The sequence below is a fragment of the Lepidochelys olivacea genome (assembly GCF_965140295.1).
Source record: "Lepidochelys olivacea isolate rLepOli2 genome assembly, chromosome: 10".
Lineage (NCBI taxonomy): Eukaryota > Metazoa > Chordata > Testudines > Cheloniidae > Lepidochelys > Lepidochelys olivacea.
The window spans coordinates 10,404,390-10,429,155 of NC_140420.1; the positions used below are offsets into that span (position 1 = coordinate 10,404,390).

At 47.3% G+C, this 24,766-nt stretch overlaps 1 protein-coding gene across 1 annotated transcript in view; it reads right to left on the reverse strand.

Annotated features, from left to right (window-relative positions):
• Positions 1–820: 820 nt before the first annotated feature.
• The window catches only part of SDK1 (sidekick cell adhesion molecule 1), a 687,887-nt gene continuing 663,941 nt past the window's right edge, over positions 821–24,766 (reverse strand). The window contains exons 46-57 of the mRNA XM_084641923.1: positions 20,965–21,058; positions 18,787–18,839; positions 17,534–17,633; positions 16,875–16,988; positions 14,909–14,997; positions 12,739–12,887; positions 11,996–12,123; positions 10,946–11,033; positions 8,456–8,616; positions 7,651–7,877; positions 5,462–5,624; positions 821–3,628 (exon numbers count right to left, since the gene is read on the reverse strand). Coding sequence (XP_084498049.1) covers positions 3,533–3,628; positions 5,462–5,624; positions 7,651–7,877; positions 8,456–8,616; positions 10,946–11,033; positions 11,996–12,123; positions 12,739–12,887; positions 14,909–14,997; positions 16,875–16,988; positions 17,534–17,633; positions 18,787–18,839; positions 20,965–21,058 — 1,462 coding nt within the window. The 3' untranslated portion in view covers positions 821–3,532. The remainder of the gene's footprint in view (positions 3,629–5,461; positions 5,625–7,650; positions 7,878–8,455; positions 8,617–10,945; positions 11,034–11,995; positions 12,124–12,738; positions 12,888–14,908; positions 14,998–16,874; positions 16,989–17,533; positions 17,634–18,786; positions 18,840–20,964; positions 21,059–24,766) is intronic.

Sequence of the window (24,766 nt, forward strand, 5' to 3'; positions counted from 1 at the left end):
CCTGGTCTAGCTGCATGTGCCTTATATTTAAGAGAGAGGAGAGAAAGAGCTTAAAATATGTAAAGGGGGTTGCTCTCAGGTAGAAGCAGCAGCAGGAAGCTGCAGCACTGAGGATTATGAAACAAAAGGTGGAAGCAGTAGCCTCAGACGTCAGAATCCATGTCTGCACTTTCAGTGTTCTCTCTCCCAGTTCATAGCTGGCTCCCCGAAATTTAAAAAAAAAAATCCTCCTCTATCTCCCTTTAGGTAAGGAAAGCCCTATATTGGGAATGTCATCCTGTATAGAAAGCATGTTATGTTTCCCGAATGTAGTGTTTTACCAAATTCCACAAGGATACAAGTATCGAGAAAATGACGTGTGTTCCTGTAAGCCAGCCACTACGCAATAGTAGAAGAAAGCTCCGAAAATTGATGGTTGGTATAAAAGCCGTTTAGACAGTCTCCAGAGCTTTATGCAGCCTTTTCTGAAGGATTGGTGTACTTCTGTTGGTTAATAGGATTCAGAAGTATCCAATTTTAGGATCTGTGTTTCTAAGCTGCAGCCAGAAGTGGCTCTTCCTGCTGCTGACATAATGCTATAATGCTTTGTGTTCTACAGTAAAGATTGATTATAATAATGATTTTCCATCACACAGGAATCCCTAAGTGCATCGCAAATGGTACAGATTGTAAAGCATATATGGAAATCACTTCTCCCACCCTGAAATTCAGCCATTTTTAGGGAAAACCGTGGCAGCTGTTAAATAGTGCATAGAAATAACATACCATAAATTTTATAAAAGGACGTGAAATGTATTATATCACAGAATATGCTGAGCTAATTTACAAGTTGGAAAGGATACAATAATTAGAACACTGTACTCTTGTGGAAAGTGCCAAGGGATGAGATCTCAGAAAGTCAAGAGCTCGGTTTTACATCTCATTTAAAAGATGGCACCTCCAGTAGTTCATTGATTCATACTGGGGTATTTGCTCATTCCTGACTCAGAGGGAAGAGGGTCCCCACCTCAGTCATTAATGTAACTTCCCTGCATCACCTGGGATTTCCCTAGAAGTCTCCCATCTAGCTAATGACAAAGCCCAACCCTGCTGAGTTTGGGAGATGTAACGAGATTCTGTGAACTGCATGGACGCTGGCTCCAATGCCCTGGAAAAGGATTGATTTGTGTGTGGAAGAGGGGGGAGTGGAACCAGATGTTGGCATCATCTCAGTGCAAATGATAAGGAATTATGTTTTTTATTTTAATTATCCTTCTATTAGTACTTTTTGGATTAGTAAATATGAAATCACACCACATATTATACAGAGCATTCAGCATTATGCTCATTTGGAATCTAAGAATGACAAGGTCCAGTGAGCCTTCTCCGCTCTCAGTATCCAACAGAGAGAGACATCCTTCTTCCAAACCCAAGTCTTTCCCAGCGCTGCACCTTGCCGTATTCCTACAATTCAAATCAAAGTTATAAAATGGAATAATAGAGAACAAAGTTAAAAAATCATAACTGGGCTAATATCTGTGTAAAGATATTACACAGGAGACCACTGGATACAATAAGCAAACAAACAGAAAGAACACATAATATGCTTCACTCCCACTCTGCAAACCACTGCTCATAAATGGTAACTGCTTATACCTAGGCTGCTCAGGTTAACTCATCTGCAAGCTGAGGCATGTTACAAGTCTTTAGTAATAACAGCCACCCAAAAACATACCAGAATCTAGCTGATGTATTTACATTGGGGCAAACCCTTAGTGTGGGCACACTGCACTTCTGCAAAATTCTGGGGTTGGCATCAATGCAGCTTATCCCAGTAAAGTTCCAAGCCCTGTTTTATCCCACTCTACAGCATCTGCTCTGTGGGGGTTGCAATGTGTGGCTCCCCTGGTGTGAAGCAACCAAGCAGAAGCAAAGCCTCAGTAAGGGGAATGTATGAAAGGAAACCTCACCACTCTGACCGGCACTAAGAGAGAGAGAGACCCACCTGACCCAACATCATCCTGACCTCTCCTTCTAAAGCATCAGATTGCCCAGAAGGCTGGCAGTGACTTTGGACTAGGGTCAGAAACACCACCAAAGAGTCTTTCAAACAAGCAGAAACCTCTGATGCAGCAACAGAGACAGTGCTACTGTAGCAACAGATGACATAGCCATTGAGGCCAGCAGGCTCTTTGACGTCTGACACCTGGTTTACACTTAATAGGTAGATCGACCTAGCTATGGAGCTCAGGGGTGTGAAAAATTCCCGAGCACCCCTGAGCACGATGGTTAAGCCATCCTAACCTCCAGCGTAGACCTGGCTTGGCAGATGGAAGAATTCCTTCATCAACCTAGCTCCCTCCGAGACCAACCCCTGGACCGTGTGCATCTGTCCACATGCTGCCTTTGTTTTGACTTCCTCTTACCTCATCTCTACATTCCTAACTTATTTGGTCCCTTGCTATCTAGTTCATAGTAAATAGTCCCCGGGGTGTTCTCCCTCTTCTCTTCGCTGGCTCTGACATTCTGTCTTTTCAGCCTACTACCCTATTTACTTATCGTATTTAGCACAAAGGTCCTGTTTTCAGCCTGATGATTCATTTACCTTCCTAATGCTGTCTTCCAAAAAATGAGGCCTCCCCCCGCCCATGTATTAAATACTCATGTCAGGCTTCAGCTGCACTCCCTCTCAGGGAGGTGGATTACCTCCTACATTCCTACAGAAAACCCCCTTCCATTGATGTCAGAAGCGTCTACATTATGATGCTACAGTGGTGTCCATAGCATAGACTAAGAGTCCATCTACGCTGGAGTCAACAGTGTGAGTGGAGCATGTGTAATCATAGCTGAGCTTGCTTTGAACTAGCTCAAATGAAATAATGAAGCCCCAGCAGCACAGGCTAGCTGCTTGTGTCCCCAGGTGCAGTTGTACAGCCCCGGTGGTTCTGGTTTTAGTGCAATTATTACTCAAGCTAGTGAGATTAAAGCTAGCTCAGGTACGTCTACCCATGTGGCAGTGTAAAATACCCTGGGGCATGTGATTTTTATATGGAGTCATAACAACCTCAACTTCGGATGAGTCTAGCCAGATGGGAGGTGACACAGTTTTTGTCCCAGTGCCCGAGGCCTGATTCTCATTTATGCTAAACCCTGCTCTGGCAGTGTAAGGGGGCCTGAAAGCGGGTGCATACCCTTAAAGGTCCCTTTACACTGTCCGAACAGCGTAAAGGGGTCTTGGTATCAATGAGAAACAGGCCTGGGTCTCTATTATTGCTTTATAAAAATTGAACTCTGCTCAGCCTGTACTTTGTGTGGGGTTTTTTGGTTGAAAAGCTATGCACAATCTCCTACTGGACAGAAGGGCCCATCAAATTTGGTATGCTGTATAGTCACAAGGCCCTGCTTTCATGACAGCTGGGGCTTTTTCTAGATATTGCTTTCGCTTTCCCTGTACAGTTTTACATGGCTCATTCCTATTCTCATGTGATTGATAGAGAGACGAATGAGGCGGAAGGAGCAGGTGGCAGCAGCCTCTGATCCGTTGCAAATTGTTTTACTCCTCTGGATCGACATGGGTTCTGGGGACCATCTTCAGAATGACTGGCTTCTTGGGTTGCAAGAAACCCTTTGTGTCCATCACCAGAGGGATCTTCACCATTAGTAGAGAAAAATGAAAAGAAAGCCAGTGAATGTGGGGAGCTAGGGAGGGACACAGCAGACATTATATTCCTTCTGACAAAAGCCCAACACCCTGGGAATGTCTACATGCCGGTTTGGGATTATGATTCACAGCTTGAGCAGACATACAGGCGCTAGCTGTCATCGACCTAGCATGCAAAAAATAAAAGGTAGCCATTGCAGCGTGAACAGCAGGAGGGGCTAACTGCCCCGAGTACATACCTCGGGTCTCTGACGGACACGCACTCAGAGAGGCTACACTCTATTTTTAGCATGCAAGCTCAGAGAGTGCTAACATGAATATGTATCCTTGATCTGCCAGCTCCAAGTGTGGACATACCCTACAAAGCACCCACTCATGTCTCACACCCTTTGCTTTCACTCATTTGCATTTTTCTGACCTACTGCATGAGCCCACTGTTGCCAAATAAGTTGCTACAGGTCCAGTGAGAAGGGTGCAGTACAGGTATAATGTTCTCCAGTAGCAGGAGCAATATTGCTTCAATTCTGGCCCCCCACCAAGATACTGATATATTGGGAGGAGCTCAATGAGAACCACACAACTGATGAGGGAACTGGACATACAAGGAAAGGTTTCACGAGGTAAATCTGTCAAGCTTGGCTGAGCAATGACTAAGCAGAGACATGGTACCACTCTGTTAAAAGTTGATGAGTGTAAACACTGAGGAGGGAGAGGTATTGTGTGTGACATACAGGAGTAATGGAACAAAACTAAGAAAGGATTATCAGACTGAATAGCCGGAGAAACTTCCTGTCAGTGAGATGCACCAGTGAGTGTATGGGCCTAAAAATAGCCATGTAGAGGTTCCCACTCGGGCTGGAGCTCAGGATCTGAAACCCACCCCCGTCTCTGTCTACTTGGCTCTTTTTAGTGCCGTAAACCCTTCTTTAGACACGGGCTGTGAGACTCGCTGCTGTGGGTATATTTTTAATGAGTAGATGTAGATGTACCCTTAATCAGCTCACAGTCTTGGGGTCCTCTTAGACTCAATATAACCATGTAACAAATAACCCAAATAACCATGGTAACAAACAAAAAAAACCCCAAACACCACCACATGCCTCTAATCCACGGTGAAACCTTCCTGCATTCGTAGTGTGAACGTAAAACCAACTCTGCCTACCAGGTTCAGTGCTCCAGAATCTATCAGCCTCTGAATGGGGAAAGGGATTATGTGCGTGAGAGACACAGTGCCCCATCTGTTCTGAGACACAGGTGACAATGTGCGCATGTGATTATCTCAACGAGACTATGGTAGCGCGACGGGGGTATACAAACCCTTCATTGGGCAACAAGGGGTTAAGGAGCTGCTCTGGACTCAGCTTGCCCTGCCCTACCACGCATGTAAGAGATGCACAGGCTGGAGGAGGTGGGAGCAGAACAGCTCAGGGGCAGAGCAAGGAAGAGAGCAGACCTGCAACTCGCAGCTCCTGAGGGAAGAGCTGAGGGAAGGTAGGGATCTGCGCCAGGGGCACCCTGAGTGGGAGCCATTCCCCCTCTCCCATGTGGACTCAGTTTATTGGTACAGACTGCTAACTGCGGACAATAGAGGGGTGACCTAGGGAGGGTTGACTTAAGGCTTTTCTGGGTGTTGGAGCCCGGTGTCGCCCTCACAGGGCCCTGGGCCAGAGCCTGGTGAGGTGGGAGGGGCTGGGGTCCCCTATCAAAATCCCCTCTGCAGGACGAAGGGCCTAAGCCCCAGCCACTAGGCAACGCTCCCCACGAGCGAAGACCATCACAGGTAGTAAAACAAACAATACAGATACAAGGATGGATTCTCACCGGGGTGTCTTTGCAGGTTCTGAAGGAAAACCTTTGCAACAGCACAATCATGGCCACTTTCAGGCTGAGAAGGGCAAACCTCATTCCAATGCAGTTCCTGGGACCAGCTCCAAAGGGCAGGAAAATGTAGGGGTCCATGCTCTCTCTGTTCTCTTTACTGAACCTGGTTCCAATCAGAGAAAAGAAGAAACAAGTTAGGAGAAACTACTGTCTCAGGACCTGTCCTCTTTGTTGGATTTGGCATGCTCAATGGATTGGGAGGAGGCAAAGGCCTGTTTTGCATATTTCAATGAGAACTTATCTATTTTCCTTGTTCCTCCCTCACCGTACAACACCCTCCCACCCCCTTCCATGCTGGTGCCTAGAATTAGCTGTACATCTCCAGGGCTTTCAAATGAGCAGGAAGTCCTAGAATATACTTGTGATTTCATGGGAACTCTTCTCAGAACTCAAGTTGAAATTCCTCTCGTCCCAGAAACTAAACCCAGAGTCCATATCACAAAAAACAGCTCTAGATCTTCTTCTTATACAAGTAAATGGACAAACAGAGCAAGTGTCTCTCCCTGTCCGGTCTGCACAAGAGCTAGCTTTTGAGACATGCCGCTCAGAAGAGAAGAGATATTCTTTCTTTGTGCTGCAAACCAGACAAGATCTGTAAAATAAAAGAGCTTTGCCAGTGAAACATTTCAATAATCCTAAGTCAAAATGACAACTTATATTTTTATAGCACTTTCCATGCCAAAGTACTTCCCAGATTTTAATGGATCTACAAACTAGGTAAGGCTCACGACAATCACCATTGAAATACAGACTCTGGGGTAGAATGGAGCAGCTGTTTCATGGCATACAACAACACTACACAAACGGTTAGACGAGGAAGTGAAGAAGAATACTCTATCTAACTGTAATGGGAAAATGTAGGCAAGGTAGATTATTATACCCCAGGCTGGACTTTAGCCAGAATACCCATACTCTTATGAAAAGCAGCACGGGGACATTAATCACCACAAGTGGACAAAATTTCTATTTTACTCTGCATCTGAACCAACAGTACCTCCAGAAGGCCAGCACTCTAGCTTGAGTGTGAGGTACAGGTGCAATGCTGACCCAGAGGATCGTGTTCCACCTCCTGAATTCCCAACACCACTTCCCAGAGCGCACACACACAATGGCAGGTGTTCGTTGGATCTCGCCCATCCAACTGCTGAGGTGGCCCTACCATGGCTAGCTTGGGAGAGCTGTTTGGAGCTCATCGCAAAGAGGTTAAGTTGACTTCAGAGTAACTTGCGCAGAACTTCTAGTTCTTTAGTCATTTTTACGTTATCCATTGAAAAGTGGTGCTATCTTCCATCAGTTGAACCACTTGCCAGCCATGTATCTGATACTAGAGCAGAGCTGGCCATCTAGCACAGTTCTCATCACTGTGCGTAAATCCCGTTGGGTAATTACAGTTCGTCTGTCTAAGATTCCGCATGCAGGTTCAGCTGGACATGTTATTCTTCACGTCTCCTCCTAAACTTTGGCCCCGTGCTGCCACGCACTGTTAAACAGCTGCCCTGTTTCACTCCAGAGGTGGGTGCATTTCAATTACTGGGGATTAGTCTGCAATAGTTTGTAGAGTTTGGGCTCTTCACATGAAAACCGCAAGATAAATATCAGCTCTTAATATCATTACTGAGAGAGACAATTATTCCTGGCTCTCTGTGCCAACTTTGAATGGCTGCTGGGCCTTTTGCAATCCAGTGAGGATTAGGCCACCTAATTCCAGCAGATTCTTGCCTCATTTCTCAGGGTCTGACCCATCAGTAATTCCTGAGCAGGGAACATTTCATAATGTGAACTGGAAAATTAAATTTTATTTTCAACACCTCTTTGCCCTTCCATCGCTGATCTGCATGGCACTGTGCCAGTCACCCGATTGCTCTGGCTTTAATGTCTGGCCATAAACCCCTCAGTGCTATAGCTGCTGAGAGCTGGTTTCAGTGTCATTTTCTTCAATACAGTTCATTAAATTCCATGCACAGTTTATGGATGTAGATCATAAAACTCCCCGCACGGCAGCACTGGACGTCAGACATTAATAAATGCCTCATTTAAATGTTATAGTCACGCTTCCCCCACCTTTGCTGCCATTTTCACCCACACACTTCAGGAGGAAGCAGCATTTCTTCCCCCTCCCTGGCCCTTACCTCTCGGGCCTGAACTCTTCTGGCTCTGGCCAGTATTCCGAGTCCTGATGCAGCACGTAGGCTGGGATCATTGTCACGGTGCCTTTCGGAATGGTCACTCCGTTTATCTCAATGGTTTTCTTGCAGACCCTTTCGATCCGCCCACCTACGGGGAAGAGCCTGAGGGTTTCATTCACTACCATGTCGAGATACTCCATCTGCAGGATGGCATCATAGGTGGGAGCAGCCTGGGGAGGGAAAGACAGAGGGAACCAGATTTTCAGGTACAGAGGAGGCCATCTCAGGGCTTGCCTGGCTGCATATATGCACAGTAGCCATGCTAAACAAATCGGGATGACCATGGGACCCGGGGGCAAATTGTCCTGTCCACCTCCAGCAAGACAGCATCCTCTAGCATGAGGCTGAGGTACTGGTACAGTGCTGACCCAGAGGGCTGCTCCTTTAAATACTGCAGCATGTGGATGCCAATGGTTAAACTGGGGCTAGTGAGGTCCCCTCAATCCCCATCCTTGGTCCTGCCCCGCCATTCCAGGTGCCCCCTGGCACAGACAGGCAGGTCACACGAGGGAACTTCCCTAGACATCTCTACTCCCTGATGCACCCAGATGCTATCGAAAGACTGGGATGCTATGGCCAAAGGAAGCCCAGGTCACAATGGTGCATGGTGTAGGATTGACAGCCCTGGTGGGGGAAATCTCCTGTGTACAGAACAGATGCTTCGCCTTCACCCAGGTTCAGCTCAGCCCCCACGCAGCAGTGACTAGAGTGCATCTGCTGGACACAGAGCACTGCAAACCCCTCTAACCTTGTTGGGAAGAGCGGCGTCAATCTCCTCCTGCAGTCTCTGCTGCACGTCGGGGTGAGTGGCCAGGTTATATGAGAGGAAGTTGAGGGTGAAGCTGGTGGTCTCATAACCAGCTAAGATAAAGACAAGGGCCTGCGCCATAATCTCCTTGTCAGACAGAGCTGGAAAAAGAGGCAAGAAAGCACACAGGGAGGGTAAAGCCTCCCTCCTATACACTGCCCAGCTCAGATGAGAGCCCTACCCGGGCATCCATTTACTACAGTTCCTTTGCTGATCATTTAAGCACAACAGAAAAAGGTCCATCTGACATGGGTTAACCCCTCTAGAATCCAATAAGCAACAGCGGCAAGTGGTGGACTTGACTCCCCTCTCGCCCTACTGTAAATCAGGAGTAACTCCATTAAAATCAACTGAGTCACATCCGTGTCCATGAGGTGGGAAACAGGCCCATTGAGTTTATTCACTGCAACACAGCAGCCTGAAGAGCAGAGGTAGGAGAGACCCTGCTCTGGAGAGGGTTTGCGGAACTGCACTCCTGCTCCACAGTGGGTTTGAAAATATAAGAACACAACAGAGATATTCATAGGTGGACAGATGTCTGACACTCTCCCCTAGGCTCTGAGGTGAGCTGCAAGCTCCTGAGGGAAGGTTTCGACTGTGCTAAGCACGCTGGCAGCACTCTGCAATAATTATTATTTAACAATTCTACTGCAGCAGTGTCAGAGGCCACAGCAGGATTAGGGCCCCATCGTGCAAGGCGCTGTACAAACCCAAACCCAAAGAGTTTACAAACGAAGAAGGAGAGGGATAAAATCAAGCTATTGTGACAAAGTTCCTCTTCTGCCTTGGTGCGTCTTGTGCTTATTGGCGAATTTGCTCGCCTCAGAGATTCACGGCAACCCTCAGTCTGGCCACTTTTGCTAGTGGCTCAAACCTGCCATTTACTCAGATAACCTCATCACTGTCGAGCATGGGGAAAGGGAGGAGAACAATCCCCGCAGTCTCTGCTGACCCACCTAGTGGGTCAGGGGTAGGCCAGGAACCTTCCCCTCTTGTGGGACCAACAATCCAGGTCACCTCTTCTTGTCTCAAATAGGGAGTTGAGGGAGATGGGGGGAACCAGGGCCCGCCCTCTACTCCAGGTTCCAGCCCAGGTCCCTGTGGATTGCAGCTGTCTACAGTGTCTCTTGTAACAGCTGTGTGACAGCTACAACTCCCTGGGCGACTTCCCCATGGCCTCCTCCCAACTCCTTCTTTATCCTCACCGCAAGACCTTCCTCCTGATATCTGATAACACTTGTACTCCTCAGTCTTCCAGCAGTACGCCTTCTCATTCTCAGCTTCTTGCGTCTCTTGCTCCCAGCTCCTGGCACACACCTCACTAACTGAAGTGAGGTCCTTTTTAAAACCAGGTGCCCTGATTAGCCTGCCTGTCCTAATTGATTCTGGTAGCTTCTTAATTGGCTCCAGGTGTCCTAATTAGCTGGCCTTAATTGGGTCCAGCAACCTCCTGATTGTTCTGGAACAGCCCATTATCCTACTCAGGGAAAGAGGACCTGCTTAATCTGGGGCTAATATATCTACCTTCAATCATTCTCCTGTTGCCATCTGGCCTGACCCTGTCACACTATGTCCAAATTTTACTTACATGACACACATTTTTATACTTTATTATGAATTGTTTTAAAATAGAATAGCTACATCGGAACTCTTTGATTACCCTTGGCCTCCCTTTTACTGCTGGCCGAGTTTCTTCTACAGGGTCTTGAGGAATGGCATACAGGAAGGGAGAGTAGTTATTGGCTTTCCGGGGAGGGCGTTCCATGTGCAGAGGAAGACAGGATGAAAAGAGTGATGGGAATGATGGACAAGTGAGTGATCAAGGCTAAAGTCATTGGCAGAGTAAGGGAGGATATGGCAAGAGACAAGGGTAGAGAAGTAAGGATTTTTTTTTTAAATTATAGCAACTTGGAGCACCTAGGGTCAACTCCTGAGTCATCTAGCCCTGCTGGCTTTGACTCAGATTTCACACAGGTAAATCTCCAGTTTGGTTGATTAAGTGTCTCGGGATTTGCCCCTCGCTCATTAGGTTTGATTCTATCCCTTTTCATATGCAGCACAAATCATTACTGTCCTGATTCTCAAGAGTGCTGAGAATTGACAACTCCCATTGGCTTCAGTAGGGATTATGGGTGCTCAGCATCTCTGAAACTCCAGCTGTCAATTCCCTTTCTCTATTTCTGAGAGAGATCCAGATCACAGCATGGATTTCTGGAAAGCACAGAACTTGCTTTGGCGGGGGTGGGAGGGAAGGAATTTCTGGTCATTCTCCTGATGTGTACTAAAACTCCGTCCCTCCAAAACCGTATATGAAATATCCCAGCTAGTGGCTGGGAGGAGGAGGGGCCTGTAGCCTTACCTTTATAGGAGTGTGTCTTCTATGAAATATCCCAGCTAGTGGCTGGGAGGAGGAGGGGCCTGTAGCCTTACCTTTATAGGAGTGTGTCTTCTCATTAGATTCAGAGCTGCCATCTGAACTCTGTGAGTCAACCATCAGCTGCAGGAAATCCACCCGGACCTGGGGATGGAAGGACAGAGTCAGGGCAGAGCTACAGCACAAAGGAAGGTGTGCTTGCAGTGCAGGTAGGCATGCCTGTGCTAGCTTTAATCTAGCTAGCACAGGTAACAATAGTAGTAAAGACACGGTGGCAGGGACTTCAGTGCAGGCTAGCAACCTGAGTACATACCCAGGGTTCCCTGCATGCTTGTACTGGGGCTGCTAGCCTACACTGAAGCCCATGCTGCCACATCTTCACTACTGTTACCCATGCTAACTAAATTAAAGCTAGTGTGGGCTATGCTCACCTGCGCTAATCACACCTTCCTGTGCTGTGTAGGTGCACCCTCAGAGGAGCAGTGGGTGGAATGAAAGGCTAGTCCAGCACAGGCTTTCCCTCTGATGCTTCAGCCCCAGTTCCTCCGTCAGTCCAGCAGTATAAGGAGGATGCGAAGGAAGACCTCAAAGTATGGTAGATAGGAGGCTCCGTAAGGTGCAGGTTGGAGACCCATTTTGAGCAAGGGGATTATTTTCTTCTCCTGAAAGCCTGAGCACGACACCTATCCAGTCTCACCCAAATTTGGCAAACTGAGAGCTAGTTTGGAGTGTCGCCTCTGGGGATGGGCTCAGAATCCTTCCCCATACAGGGTATGACTACTCAATTTCCAGCGTGCGGAGACATACCCGCGCTAGTTCCGATGGCATTAGTGTGCTAAAAATAGAACCGTAGCCGCAGCAGCATGAGCAGCGGGAGGGGCTAGCCACCTGAGAACGTACCGAGCATCTCAGATAGAATTCTACTTGGGGCGCTTCGCCCTTCCTGCTGTTTGAGCGATTGCAGCCACACTTCTAATTTTAGCACACAAGCTCCATCGGAGCTGGCACGGGTCTGTTTCGTGGAGCTGGAAATTACATCTCCAGCTTAGTCCTACTCTCAGAGCAAGCGCATGCATGATAAGGAAGATGAGGTGGGCCAGACTGACCGAGTGGTCGTTCTTCTGCCTCTCCTTCTTGATGCTCTGGATAATGTTGAGGAAAATGTCCAGGAAGCCCGAGGGAAACAGACTCACATTCATCTTATCCAGCACTGGTGTCAGGAAGGGGAACATCACTGAACAAGAGAGAAAGGAAACAGTTCCCCTCGTGGTTAACAGGCTGCAGCTCAGCAAAGAGGGCTGCAGTGGGATGTGTGCTCGAAGGCACAGCGGGAGAGGGGGCAGGGTCTGGGTAACTCGCCAAGGACAACTAGCCTGCCAAATGACCTTTTTCCGGTGCTTCTGGCTCTAATGACAACTGCTGACTCCCAATTTATTTCACCTAGTTCAGACCCCTGGTCAAGAGGGATTACAGGAGTCCTCTGCTATGGCGTGGGTGGGAATTTCACTTGAGAATCTCCTGACTTTTACCCCTCTACTTAGCCAACTGTGATGCCACATTCAGTGTAGTTGTCCTGCCAAGGGAATAAAAGTTCTCCCTCTTACCTCTGTATCCAGTTATTTTACCTGGGTGCTGCAGACTGAGCTGGCCAAAGGAATGGGGGAGAATCTCTCTGTATAAGTATCTTTACAAATCTGTCAGGGAGGGCCTGATCTTACAAGGGGCTGAGCACCTCCTGAAAAGTGAAGGGGACCCTGAAATCCCAAAGGAGATGATGGGAGATAGGGTACACAGGCCCTAAGGCACTAATCTAGGAGTCTGAGTCTTTAGGTGTGTAGGATCCTCATACCTACTAACAGGAGCAGTGGGTTAAACAAATTGAATGAGAGATACTTCTTGATGTAGGCGACAAGGGGGTCATTGGGGTTGTTCATGGAGTCGATGTTCACACTAAATGAAGTGCTGGCCACCACGTCCAAACTGTAGGTGCCGAAGATGCTGAGGAGAGAGGTGGAAAAAATGAATGCGAGGAACTCAGCAGGACAAGGGGATCCTCCCTGGGAGAATCCTCAGCACAGAGAACTTCCCCTTCTGAAGGACTCAATACCTCCCAAACCCTGGCACCTTGGTCCTGTCAAAATCAAGTCTTTGCCCCACTTTGGGTACGAACAGGACACATTTCCCCAGTTTTTGCCAGTTCCCTTTATGACTAAATTGCCCTCAATCTCTCTCTTTATGAGCCCAGCAGACTGGACGGTAGGTGGATGGAGCTGAACTGCAGTGCACGATAGCAAAGAACAAGCTCTAAATTCCATCAGCATTTCAGAGCAAGCTTGTGACGTTATTGACATAATCTGGGATCATATAGATCATTGTTGCAACCAAGGTCCTGTAGCGGCACTAAATCTTATATAAAGGGTGGCAAATGAGGTGTCTAAGACAAGGTTATGGTTTGCTGACAATGATTATGCTGTCTATATGTGTGTATCATTTTTGTAGTTGAAGTTAAGAATATTGGCTCTATACTGTCTGTATTTGAAACTTATGCTATGCTTCTGGGTGACACCCCAGACAAGCTGGTGTCAGCTCTGCCTAGCCTGCTTGATGGCCAATTAAGGACCATCAGCTACACAACTGACCCACTGAGAGAAGGCAGAGACGCCTTGTGACTCAGCAAGGTGTGCAGGGACATGCCTATGGACAGAACTCTGAGGTTTTTCCATGCCATGTGATGGACAGCTTGTCTTTGGAACAAAGAAAGAAAGACCACATGGCAAGAGAATCTAAAAAGCTTCTGCAGCTCCCCCATCTTGTTTTCAGTCCTGCTTCTTACCTCTGGAGGAACTTTGCTACTCTGAAGCTTTGAACCAAGGACTGAAAGACCCATCCCAGCTGTGGATGTACTCCAGAGACTTGATTTGAACCTGCAGTTTATTCTATCACTGCTGCAAGCCTGAACCAAGAACTTTGCCATTACTATATATAATTGATACCGTTTAACCAATTCTAGCTCTCATCTCTATCTTTTCCTTTTATGAATAAACCTTTCGATTTTAGATTCGAAAGGATTGGCAACAGCGTGATTTGTGGGTAAGATCTGATTTGTATATTGACCTGGGTCTGGGGCTTGGTCCTTTGGGATCGAGAGAACCTTTTTTCTTTTACTGGGGTATTGGTTTTCCTAACCGTTTGTTCCCATAACGAGTGGCACTGGTGGTGACACTGGGAAACTGGGGTGTCTAAGGGAATTGCTTGTGTGACTTGTGGTTAGCCAGTGGGGTGAGACCAAAGTCTTCTCTGTTTGGCTGGTTTGATTTGCCTTGGTGTGCACAGAAACCCCAGCCTTGGGCTGTAACTGCCCTGCTTTAAGCAATTTGTCCTGAATTGGCACTCTCAGTTGGGTCCCGCCAGAACCAGTATCGTTACATACCTCTCATCTGTAAAAGTGACTGTTAAAATAACCTTAAAATGTTTTTTCCCCGTCTGCAGTTTGTCACACTTCTAGGATAGGCCTGATTTCTCCCATCCCCAACGAGACTCTGCACCCCCCCTTCACCCCCCAACAGCTAGTAAAGTGACAAAACCACAGAAGTGTACTGAGTAGTACCGGTCTGGTCTGATCGGGGCAGAGGGCAACCGAGAAACGTGCCATGAGCAGGACTGTTATGGAGATTGTCTTCATGTCGCATCTCAGGAGAGGTGGGGGAGAAAAGTGGGAACGTGGAAATATTTTGTGGGGGCCTGGTTCCTATTGTGGAAGCATCAGGATATCCATGTGCATTTTAAATAAAAGTAAACTCATCTTTACAGTGTGATGGACATTTTGAGTGGAAGATGCTGTGTGAAGGCTATCATGGCCCCTCCAACTCAGCTATACTTCACAGAGATGAAATGCAGCATGCTTAGGGTAAGCTAGAGCCAAACCAAACTCTGGGGCTCCCTTATGAACTCTCAAGACTTGCTCTCCACACCTGTTGTGAACACAGGCTCTTTCCTGCCAGCGCAACAAAGCTACTCACCTCTTCATTTCCAGGGACTCATCGTTATCCACTTTCTCCTGGATATTTTTCACTAAAATCTCTCCATAGCGATTCATGATAGGAAACATCTGAAATGCAAACCAAAGCACAAGGCATTGCAGACGCCTTCTGGTTCCTGAGGCAGGGTCACCGCTAGGTAGCTCAGCCTTGCTATTTGCTGGCTATCCCCTAATAATGATCAATACTCTGGTTTGAGAGGGGCATCATTAGAGCCAGGGCTCAGACATGGTTGGGAAAAAAACAGGGTTGCTCTTATCTCTGTAGTTGGTCCACCGAATCATCTGGGTGTGAACTAAAAAGGGTCCCGTCCCCCCGACAACACACCCAACTTCCCCTCCAGAAAGCAGCACCTGGTGCAAAGGCCAACAGGGTGCTGTCCATCAGTGACACAAGTAGACTCTGTAGCTGTCTGCCCTGAAGGGAGAGCATAGCTGAAAAGGATTGAGAAACCCATGTAGTGCGCCTCCAGGCTACAGTGTGGAAAGGGAGACGGATGTTCCTTGGCACCAGCGGTCAAGCACCCACCCTTAGTGCTGGGCAAATATTGTTTTCTTCTGGTTTGGGGGCAATTCCCAAAAATCGGGGGGAAAAAACTGTTTTGGGTCAAACTGAAAACGAGATTTTTTTTTTTTAATTTTTGGCAAACCAAACAGTTGAAAAACATATTTCATTTCGGGTTGAACAAAATGTTTCATTTTGACAAAATCAAAGTGTTTCATTTAGATTTTCACCATTTGTAAACTTTATCTGTAGGGTCTCTGATTCTTTAATTGTTTCTGTCTGTTGAATAACTAATTTCACAAGATTTAAATCAACTAAGGTGGTGGGGTGTGATTGGTTAAAGAATTGTTTCGTAATGGGCTGTGATTGGTGAAAAATACTGTTTGGTAGTACTTTAGTTTAAAATGATTGGTTACAGTACAGCTAAGCAGGACTCAAGTTTCACTATATCAACTGGGGTCCAAAAGGAAGTTCTTAGGAACCTAACTACAGGACACGGCCCAAAATCAGAGCTACCAGACCTCAACACCCAGCCAATTATATCACGTAGAAGCTGGAGCCCCAGATGACCTGACCCTGACTGGCCAGCAGGAAAAATTCATCTGCCTTATTGGGAGTGGTGAACATCGTATGCTTAGTATGTGTATTGTGTTTTGGTAACTGTTAATAAATAGAGGTTAAGGATATTACTGTGTTAGGATCTTTCACTGGTAAAAGGCCCCACAAACCCGCAGAAGATTACGCCCTGAGCCCTCGGAACTGGGTAAGGGTGGGGTGACTAAATTAACCGGCGTTATGCCTTGAGCCTACGGAAAGATAAAGGAGGGGTGGTACTCTATAGTGTGCGAGTGACAAGCCATGGTGGTGAAAGTGACTGAGTATGTACCTATTATCTCAGATGGGTACACACTTGGGGTGGCTAACCTGTCTTGCCACCCATGCTTCCATGGCCACACTCTATTTTTAGCATGCTAGCTGGATCACAGCTGGCAGGAATACATCTCCTCGAGCTGGGAATCGCACCCCCAGCGCTCTGACTGAAAATCTACCCATTGTGCTGCCTTCTTCTTCGTGAAGAGGGATCAGCAAGAAGAAATCTCAGGTCAATGGTGGGATCCCTGGCAACAGATTGCCATACCCTAGTATGTCAAATCTTGTAGCCATTTCATTCCCCAGAGGTCAGTTCCTTCCTGAGAAAGCTATGATGAGGGGCAGAATGGGGAAAAACCCACCACCCTCACCCTGACTGAAAAAACATCATGTTGCTGAAATGCCCATAAGGATGGTTGCTTTTGGCGGAGGCCCTTTTGGAAAATGAGTCTGGCAAGGGGATGGGTGGCACAGCAAGATGATTTTCCAGGTGCCTCTTTATTGAGGCTCCAAACCCAAATAGCCTTCAAGCCACTGGCCCAAGCTGGAACTATTAATGTAATCTGGACTTCACCTCCTTTAGCTTCCCGCTGGTGAACGTTGGAGAGAGCACAGTGCGGATCCTTTTCCACTGCTCATCAGTAGCTACCGTAAGGGCAGACTCCAAATCTCCACTTGGACCAAAGACCTAAATGGGGAGAATAAAGTAAAAGGTAACTGTTTATACAGTGCATAGGATTTCAACCAGCACCTTCACATGATCGTCCTGAACATGGAACTCTGACCGTGCCCACAACGCCTTAGGAATGGGACCCCTGCTGCCTGCACCAGGAAACTCTAGGATCAGGCCCATTGTCGTACTACTGCAATATGGAAGCAAAGGCTTTTCCCTGCCTGGTGGGTGAAACAATGAATTATGTGCAATGCTACAGTATATTTGAACTGAAGCACTCCAAATATCAATCAACCAGGCCTTACAACCCCCTGTGAGGTTGGTATCATTACATATATTTTATAAATGGGGAAATTGAGGCACAGAGATGGAAAGTGACTTGCCCACGGTCCCACAGTGAGTCAGTGGCAGAGCCGAGAATAGAACGCAGGTGTCCTGTCTCCCAAGGCCTGTCCTGTGAGCAGCCCATGTTACTGAAAGTTTGCATTGCTCTAGGAGAAACCCTGCCTTCCCACCCCACACACAGGTCTGCATAGGAAAGGCCTATCCTGGATACCTACCCGGCGATTGGTAAAGAGGGCATAGCACTCTTTCACCAGGATGGTTTTGATGATTACAGGGTCCAGAATAGCCAGGACTGGCTGCCTGCCATCAAAAAATCTAGGCCAAAGAGAAACTCTGAATCAGTCCTTTGCGTGTATCAGATAGAGCAGGACTGTCTTGGTTTAGTTATGAATAAATAATCATCCATACTAATTTACAATGCCCAATACCAACGGGCCTCAATTCTCGTCCCCTGCAAACTCCCCTAAAACCCATCAAAAGGGATAAGATTCTGAAATTGTTTTATTACTCAGTAAAAAGGAGAAATGGGGGTGGAGGAATAGTTCCAAGCATTGATATCTAGCATTTCTAGCAAATATCTGCACTACTGAGAATAGCATTGCCAAAGCGGGGTGTGTTTGGGCAGGGGGATGCTGATTATCTCTGTATTGATTGTGCTGTCTGATCTCTCTTTGTTTCCCTCATTGCTGCTACCTGGTGTTAATAAATCCACCCAGATTAGCCCAAATGGAAGAAAAATGAATTTCTCTGCACAGCGTCTCAGACAAACAGAGGGGGAAAAACCCAAACATCTGCAGTGTCTGTTTTTAAATCAAAGTATGTAGAAAAACATTAAAATCCAAGGCTTGGGCCCAGGGGTGGGAGAGCCAGGGGTGCATGTGTGTGTCTCAGATTTCACAAGCACTTTTATCTTTTAAAAATGTTTTGAGCTCATGAAACTTTTCAGAGTTTTGTGCAACAATTTCCCTCCGAGAGCATCCTAATGGAAATGTGATGAGAAAGCCTCCTATACTTCTGTCCACACAAAACCTGAATTGTGAAAGAGGCATCAGGACTAAAAGGTAGCTCATGCCCTGATTGTAGGAGGAGCTGATATGCAAGATAAAAACCTGCAGCAGCAGCCTGGGGCTCTGCTCTGTGAGGGCCAGACAGAATGGCAACTTCAAAGGCTCCAGGCTCATTTTGGGATCTAGAAGCCATGATTTCTTGAGGGGGTTGTAAAGCTGGGGAAAGGCGGTCTCCCTTCCTTGGCTGGAAAGGCTTACTCGGAGCACAGGGGTACAGTCTGTACTGCACTGACGGGAGGTGCCATTATCTCCGGTTTAGGTGGAAGGGGAAGCACTCCACAGACAGAAACGGCATCTCTGAAAGTGCTGCTGCTGAGGAACAAGGGAGAGCACAGAGAGAGGCAGTTTGTGCCTCCCTGGGACACCCATGAATTAGAGATTTTGTGCAGTGGAAAACTCACCCCCAAATTTTACCATATTTCTGGAAACACTTCTTGTCGAAATCCAGAATTCCCTGCCAGAGAGAGAGACAGAGGTTAGATGTCTGCAGGTAAACAGTGAGCAAAGGAGGGCCGCAGCTTGGGTTTCATTGGAATACATTTCTCCGCAGCAAACCAGAAATAAATGGCAGAGATGGGTCAGGTGGGCAGAGGGGAAAGGTGGGCTGCCCTGAGGAGCAGATACGTCTTCACTGCCAAAAAACAGGGTGTGTTCTTAACTTGAGTTAGCTAACACACCTTTTATTCTGCAGGGAAGACAACCCCTAAGTGTGAATCCAACCTAAAGGCATCACCTACACTTAGGGTGACCATCTTTGTTGGATGGAAATAAGGGAAAACCACATGAAAAAAATTGTCAATGCTTTATTTTTAGGGGCATTTTAGGGACAAGCCATTTCCCGTGGCATACCGTGTATCTTTCTCCGAAGAGAACATCTCTCCTGCCCTTAGGTGTAAAGTGTAATTATCAAAAGCTTCAATGTAATGTTTGGTTTCAGAGCAGCAGCCGTGTTAGTCTGTATCCGCAAAAAGAAAAGGAGTACTTGTGGCACCTTAGAGACTAACCAATTTATTTGAGCATAAGCTTTCATGAGCTACAGCTCACTTCATCAGATGCACACAGTGGACAATACAGTGGGGAGATTTTATATACACAGAGAACATGAAACAATGGGTGTTACCATACACACTGTAACAAGAGTGATCAGGAAAGGTGAGCTATTACCAGCAGGAGAGCGTGGGCGGCGGGGAAACGGGACCTTTTGTAGTGATAATCAAGGTGGGCCATTTCCAGCAGTTGACAAGAACAGTAGCAGGGGAAATAAACAAGCAGAAATAGTTTTACTTTGTGTAATGACACAGCCACTCCCAGTCTTTATTCAAGCCTAAGTTAATTGTATCCAGTTTGCAAATTAATTCCAATTCAGCAGTCTCTCATTGGAGTCTGTTTTTGAAGTTTTTTCTGTTGAAGAATTGCCACTTTTAGGTCTGTAATCGGGTGACCAAAGAGACTGATGTGTTCTCTGACTGGTTTTTTAATGTTATAATTCTTGACGTCTGATTTGTGTCCATTTATTCTTTTACGTAGAGTCTGTCCAGTTTAGCCAATGTACATGGCAGAGGGGCATTGCTGGCACATGATGGCATATATCACATTGGTAGATGTGCAGGTGAACGAGCATCTGATAGTGTGGCTGATGTGATTAGGCTCTATGATGGTGTCCCCTGAATAGATCTGTGGACACAGTTGGCAACAGACACAGTTTGTTGCAAGGATAGGTTCCTAGGTTAATGTTTTTTGTTGTGTGGTGTGTGGTTGCTGGTGAGTATTTGCTTCAGTTTGGGGGGCTGTCTGTAAGCAAGGACTGGCCTGTCTCCCAAGATCTGTGAGAGTGATGGGTCATCCTTCAGGATAGGTTGTAGATGCTTGATGATGCGTTGGAGAGGGCCTAACTATCTATAATGCCATCGCATAGATGCAGCTTATACCGACGGGAGGGCTTTTTCTCTTGGGGCAACACCACCACCTCCCAGAACAATGGTAGCTACAATGACTGAAGCATTCTTCCTTGGACAAAAATGCATCTACATGGGTGGTTAGGCTGGTGTAACTATGTCAGTCAGGGGTGTGGATTTTTCACACCCCTGACTGGTGTAACTATGTTGACCTAACTATTACTATAGACCAGGGTTTAGCAATGGTGAATTAGGAACCACAATACAGACTTGACATCAGTTCCCCTCTCCTAAAGTTCTGAAGCCAAGTTGCTCCCATGGTTGGGGTACAATTTTCTCTAAGGGAACATCTACACGGGAACACTCAGGAAAGATGAATTAACTAAAGGGGTGACTTTAAAGTGCATTATTTAAAACACATTAAACCCTTCTGTTGATGTTCTTCATTCAGAAGTAAAGTGGCCTTTAAGGAACTTCAGATTCATGCCTTGAGTTAATTCAGCTTAACTTTTCTGAAGATCCCCGTGAAGAAATGCCCTGAGTTTCCTATAGACACCAGGCATAGACCTCCTATTAAACCTTCCCACAGGAGCAAGGCAGAGACACCCCCCACCCTACGACCACAGGTTAGTTAAGAGCCATTATCCTCTGAATGGGCAGATAGCATAAACTCCCACCACTCACATTCCGGTATTCGTGAAATGTTCCGATGAAAGGCAGAGGCCTTGGCCCAGGAATACCCAGCTTCTTAAAGAATCTGTATGGCCAGATCCCATAACTGTGGAGCAAACAGAGATCAAATACATGAACGACAGGTCATTTATACGTGAATGGCCTTCGTGCTGATGGTTTAAACAGCTGTCACTGTCACTTAGGTACTGCTGAAATAATGGAGAGAGAACACATGTACGAAGGAGCAGGGCTTTATCTAGTTGTCTCTTTCTCTGTCTAGTGAGAAGGGTATAAGCGTGTTACAGTTGCATTTACCTTCTTGCGCCATTCTCCATATGGCAAAATCCTCTCCACCCAACTAAAACCCAGATGATCACACTCCATGCAGGTGGAGTGAGGGGAGAGGAAACCCACCCCCTAGTCCAGTGCTAGGGTGAGGGGCAGCTGCTGTTCCTGTCTATAGGCTGGAATGTGGCAGCATTCCACAGCCCTTCAGCGCTAGTCATGCAGAATACAGTAGCCACGGGATCAGCGTAAAGCAGCCCATGCATGGCTTTCTGACTGGTACTATAAGGGGCCAGCGCAGAGGCTCTTACCATGGCCATCAGCTGTTCAGAGATCAGCTTGCAGCCCCTAAGTGCTTACCCTATGCAAGAGTTGAACAGTGTGGAGGGCCTTGCACCAGCTCTCTGTGTCACAGATACTGTCCCCTGCAGTGCTCAGCAAGGAGTCAGCTTCCAGATGGTCCCAATAGTCTGCCTTAGCTTCCTTGCCATGTTACTCCATGTGGCCTCCTACATGAAGTAGCGTGGGTGTTTAAAATGCAGGTCAGAATGCTCTGACAAAGCAGCATACAGTCACTGCCCAAAGCATAGCAGTTTCAGCAGGGGCTCTGCAGTTTGGAGCTGTTACCCTTATAATTTTTTTTATAAGGGCACAAAGTGTGTTCCATTGCCAATGTGTAAAGGGTGCAGCATGGAAATCCCCAGCAGGTACAGAGGATTTGGAAACCTGCCTCGATGTGCCTGGTGCGGGGACATGACACCTTCTTGCTGGATAAGGGTTAGCTGGAAAGGTCCCAGATGTACCCTGCTGATGGGCATGAGACCCTGCAGAGTGGATGTGCCCTGTTCCCTGGGCTTTTGCTACCTTAGCTCAGTGAAGCAGCATGAAAGACCTGAATGGGGCATTGCTTCATTTGCAAGAAGCATTTAGATTTTATTTCAATACAGTATAACAGGTGGTTGTTGCTGTTTTGGAAACACCATCTTTTGCCACAACAACAGAGCCAGGAGAGAAGCCAGAGGAGCTCCAGGCCCCAGTCCTGGAGGGGAAGCCAGCACTTACAAACAGGGCTGTAAGGTTAGCCACGTAAACCTTCCCCTCTCCGTTCTGGGGGACCTACTTTAGTCTACACTGCAATTAAAAATCCACAGCTGGCCAGTGCCAGCTGACTCGGACTCGCTGGGCTTGGGGTAAGGGGCTGTTGAACTGAGGTATAGACATTTGGGCTCAGGCTGCAGCCCGAGCTCTGGGACCCTCTCACCTCACAGGATCCTAGAGCCTGAGCTCCAGTCTGTGCTGAAACATCTATACCGCAATTAAACAGTCCCTTAGCCCGAGCCAGCTGTCACAGGCCAGCCGCGGGTGTCTAATAACAGTGTAGACATAGCCTTAGCCTGAGCACTTTGGCCTGTGTGTCTTGACCGAAGCCCCAGAGAGCCAGTATCCAACCTGGGATTGGTCCCTTGCCATTAGACCTCACTGCCTCTCATATTTTTCGGCTGCCCCCCTTTGCAATTAGAGGTCATGCTGCCTGCTGACCTATGGCTATCAGGGAGCTTGCAAGCCACTAGTGCATTAGGTACATTTCTAAGGTCTGGTCTACACCTACAACGTAGGTCGACCTAGCTTTGTCGCCCAGGGGTGTGAAAAAGTCACACCCCCTGAGAGACGTAGTTAAGCCAACTTAAGCCGAAGGTGGACTGAAGAAAAAATTCTTCAGCCACCACCTTTCAAATGGGTGGATTCACTGATGGATGGAAAAGCCCCTTCTGTTGCTGTTGCAAGTATCTGCGCTGCTTGCATTGTAGCGCAGACCTACCTTAAGGGTCCCTGTGGAACGAGTGAGAGACGTTCTCTTTTTCTAAACCGAAAGCCAGGTTCTGTCTTTGTATTTATAGCGAACCCAAACTGGGGAGCTGAAGGGGGGAGGTGCTGTGCCCACAGGATTGTGGGACCGAAAGGACCAGCTCTGCTTCACAGTAAACAAGATGCAAACCAGAGTGTCTTCTGCTGAGTTTCTTTGGCAAAAGGCGTTCCCCCCTCCTCTGTGTATTATCCTCTCCCCCTATTTCTCTTTTCTCTACCCATAAGGAGTTCCCTGAAGCCCAGTGAAGGCCATGCACTTTCCTGTTAGGAAGGCCAGTCCCTCTTCTCTAGCTGAATGTCTATCAATTCCCTGGTCTGCTCCTCCCCTAAATTCTCCCAAAGGCCTTGTAAGTGCTGGCAGAACAACAAGGAAAAATCCCCTGTCCCCTGGCCAGTTAGAGGCGGGGTGCTACTTACAGCATCAAGAGGCTCACAAAGGCAATGAGTAAAATCCAGGTTTCGAGGGATAAACTCGGAAGGAAATTCATCTCGACTCCCTGCCTGCTACAAGCGAACAACTGTCAGCTCCAAAGAGGCTTCTCGGCTCTTTAAAGTTTTTCAGCCCTCCAGCCAAGTACAGCAGGTTTTCTGCAAGGGATGTTCCTGGTCACATGACTTAGTAAGTTATTTACTCTCACTGCACAATCTTTAACCCTCAAATGTGCTTCTCCCTTGAGTGCCTGAGAACAACTGTATCTGCTTTCTCTTTGCATCACCTCCCTCAGTATCCTCTGAGCTCTGAGGTGCCTTAGCAAAGCCCACTGGCCTGTAGCCAACCTACCCATAAGATCCCTCATGCTGCCTTTCCTTTTTCCTAAGCTAGAGAGGTGCCCTGTATTGGAGTCTTGAAACGCAGCCTACGGCCACCTCATTGCTCTGACTACAGCGGGAGGGATAAACCAGTGAGCGACAGTGAATGCACCCAAAAGGCCATTTCTGTTCATCTACCCACGCTGATAGGAACACCTAGGTGAGTAGGGAGGGGACTAGTCTTAGGGGTTCCAAGCACTCTGAACTAACCTGCGATACAGAACAGTGCTGGGCGTCAAGTTTTGAAGGAGTGCTACATGGAGACAAAAAGCCACTTCTCTGACATGCTGCCTGGAATAGGGTCAGAGGAGAACAGGACAAGAGGATGTGCTATACAGAAACTCTTCAAGTGGCACCCAGCCAAAGGGTTCCAGGCTAGATGGATGAAGCAGATCATTTGTCTCCCTATAACCTACCCACTCTCTTTTCTTGTCTTATTTTGCTACAACCCTGTGTCTTTAGACCTGTGGTTCTCAACCTGTTTACCATTGTGGACCTCATACACAGCTGTGTATGTGTTATGTGGGCCGCATCCACACAATATATATACTACCTGTATGGCCGGGAGGATGTCACATGGGCCGCAGCTGTGTGCTGACTGGGCCGTCGGCAGGCTGCAAGTTTAGAACCACTGCTTTAGATTGTTGTCTGGAAATCTTGGCCAGAACCCGCTGAGCCAATGTAACAATCTTAGCCACTGAGAAGAGGGAATGATAAATGGGTCTCTGCAGCTGGGTCAGCTCAGATTCCTTGGTCAGAAAGACACAGACTAGAGCCTGGTCTACACTACAGAGTTAGGTGGACCTAAGCCGACTTGTTTGACCTAGTTTTTGCATGTGTCTGCACCTAAATT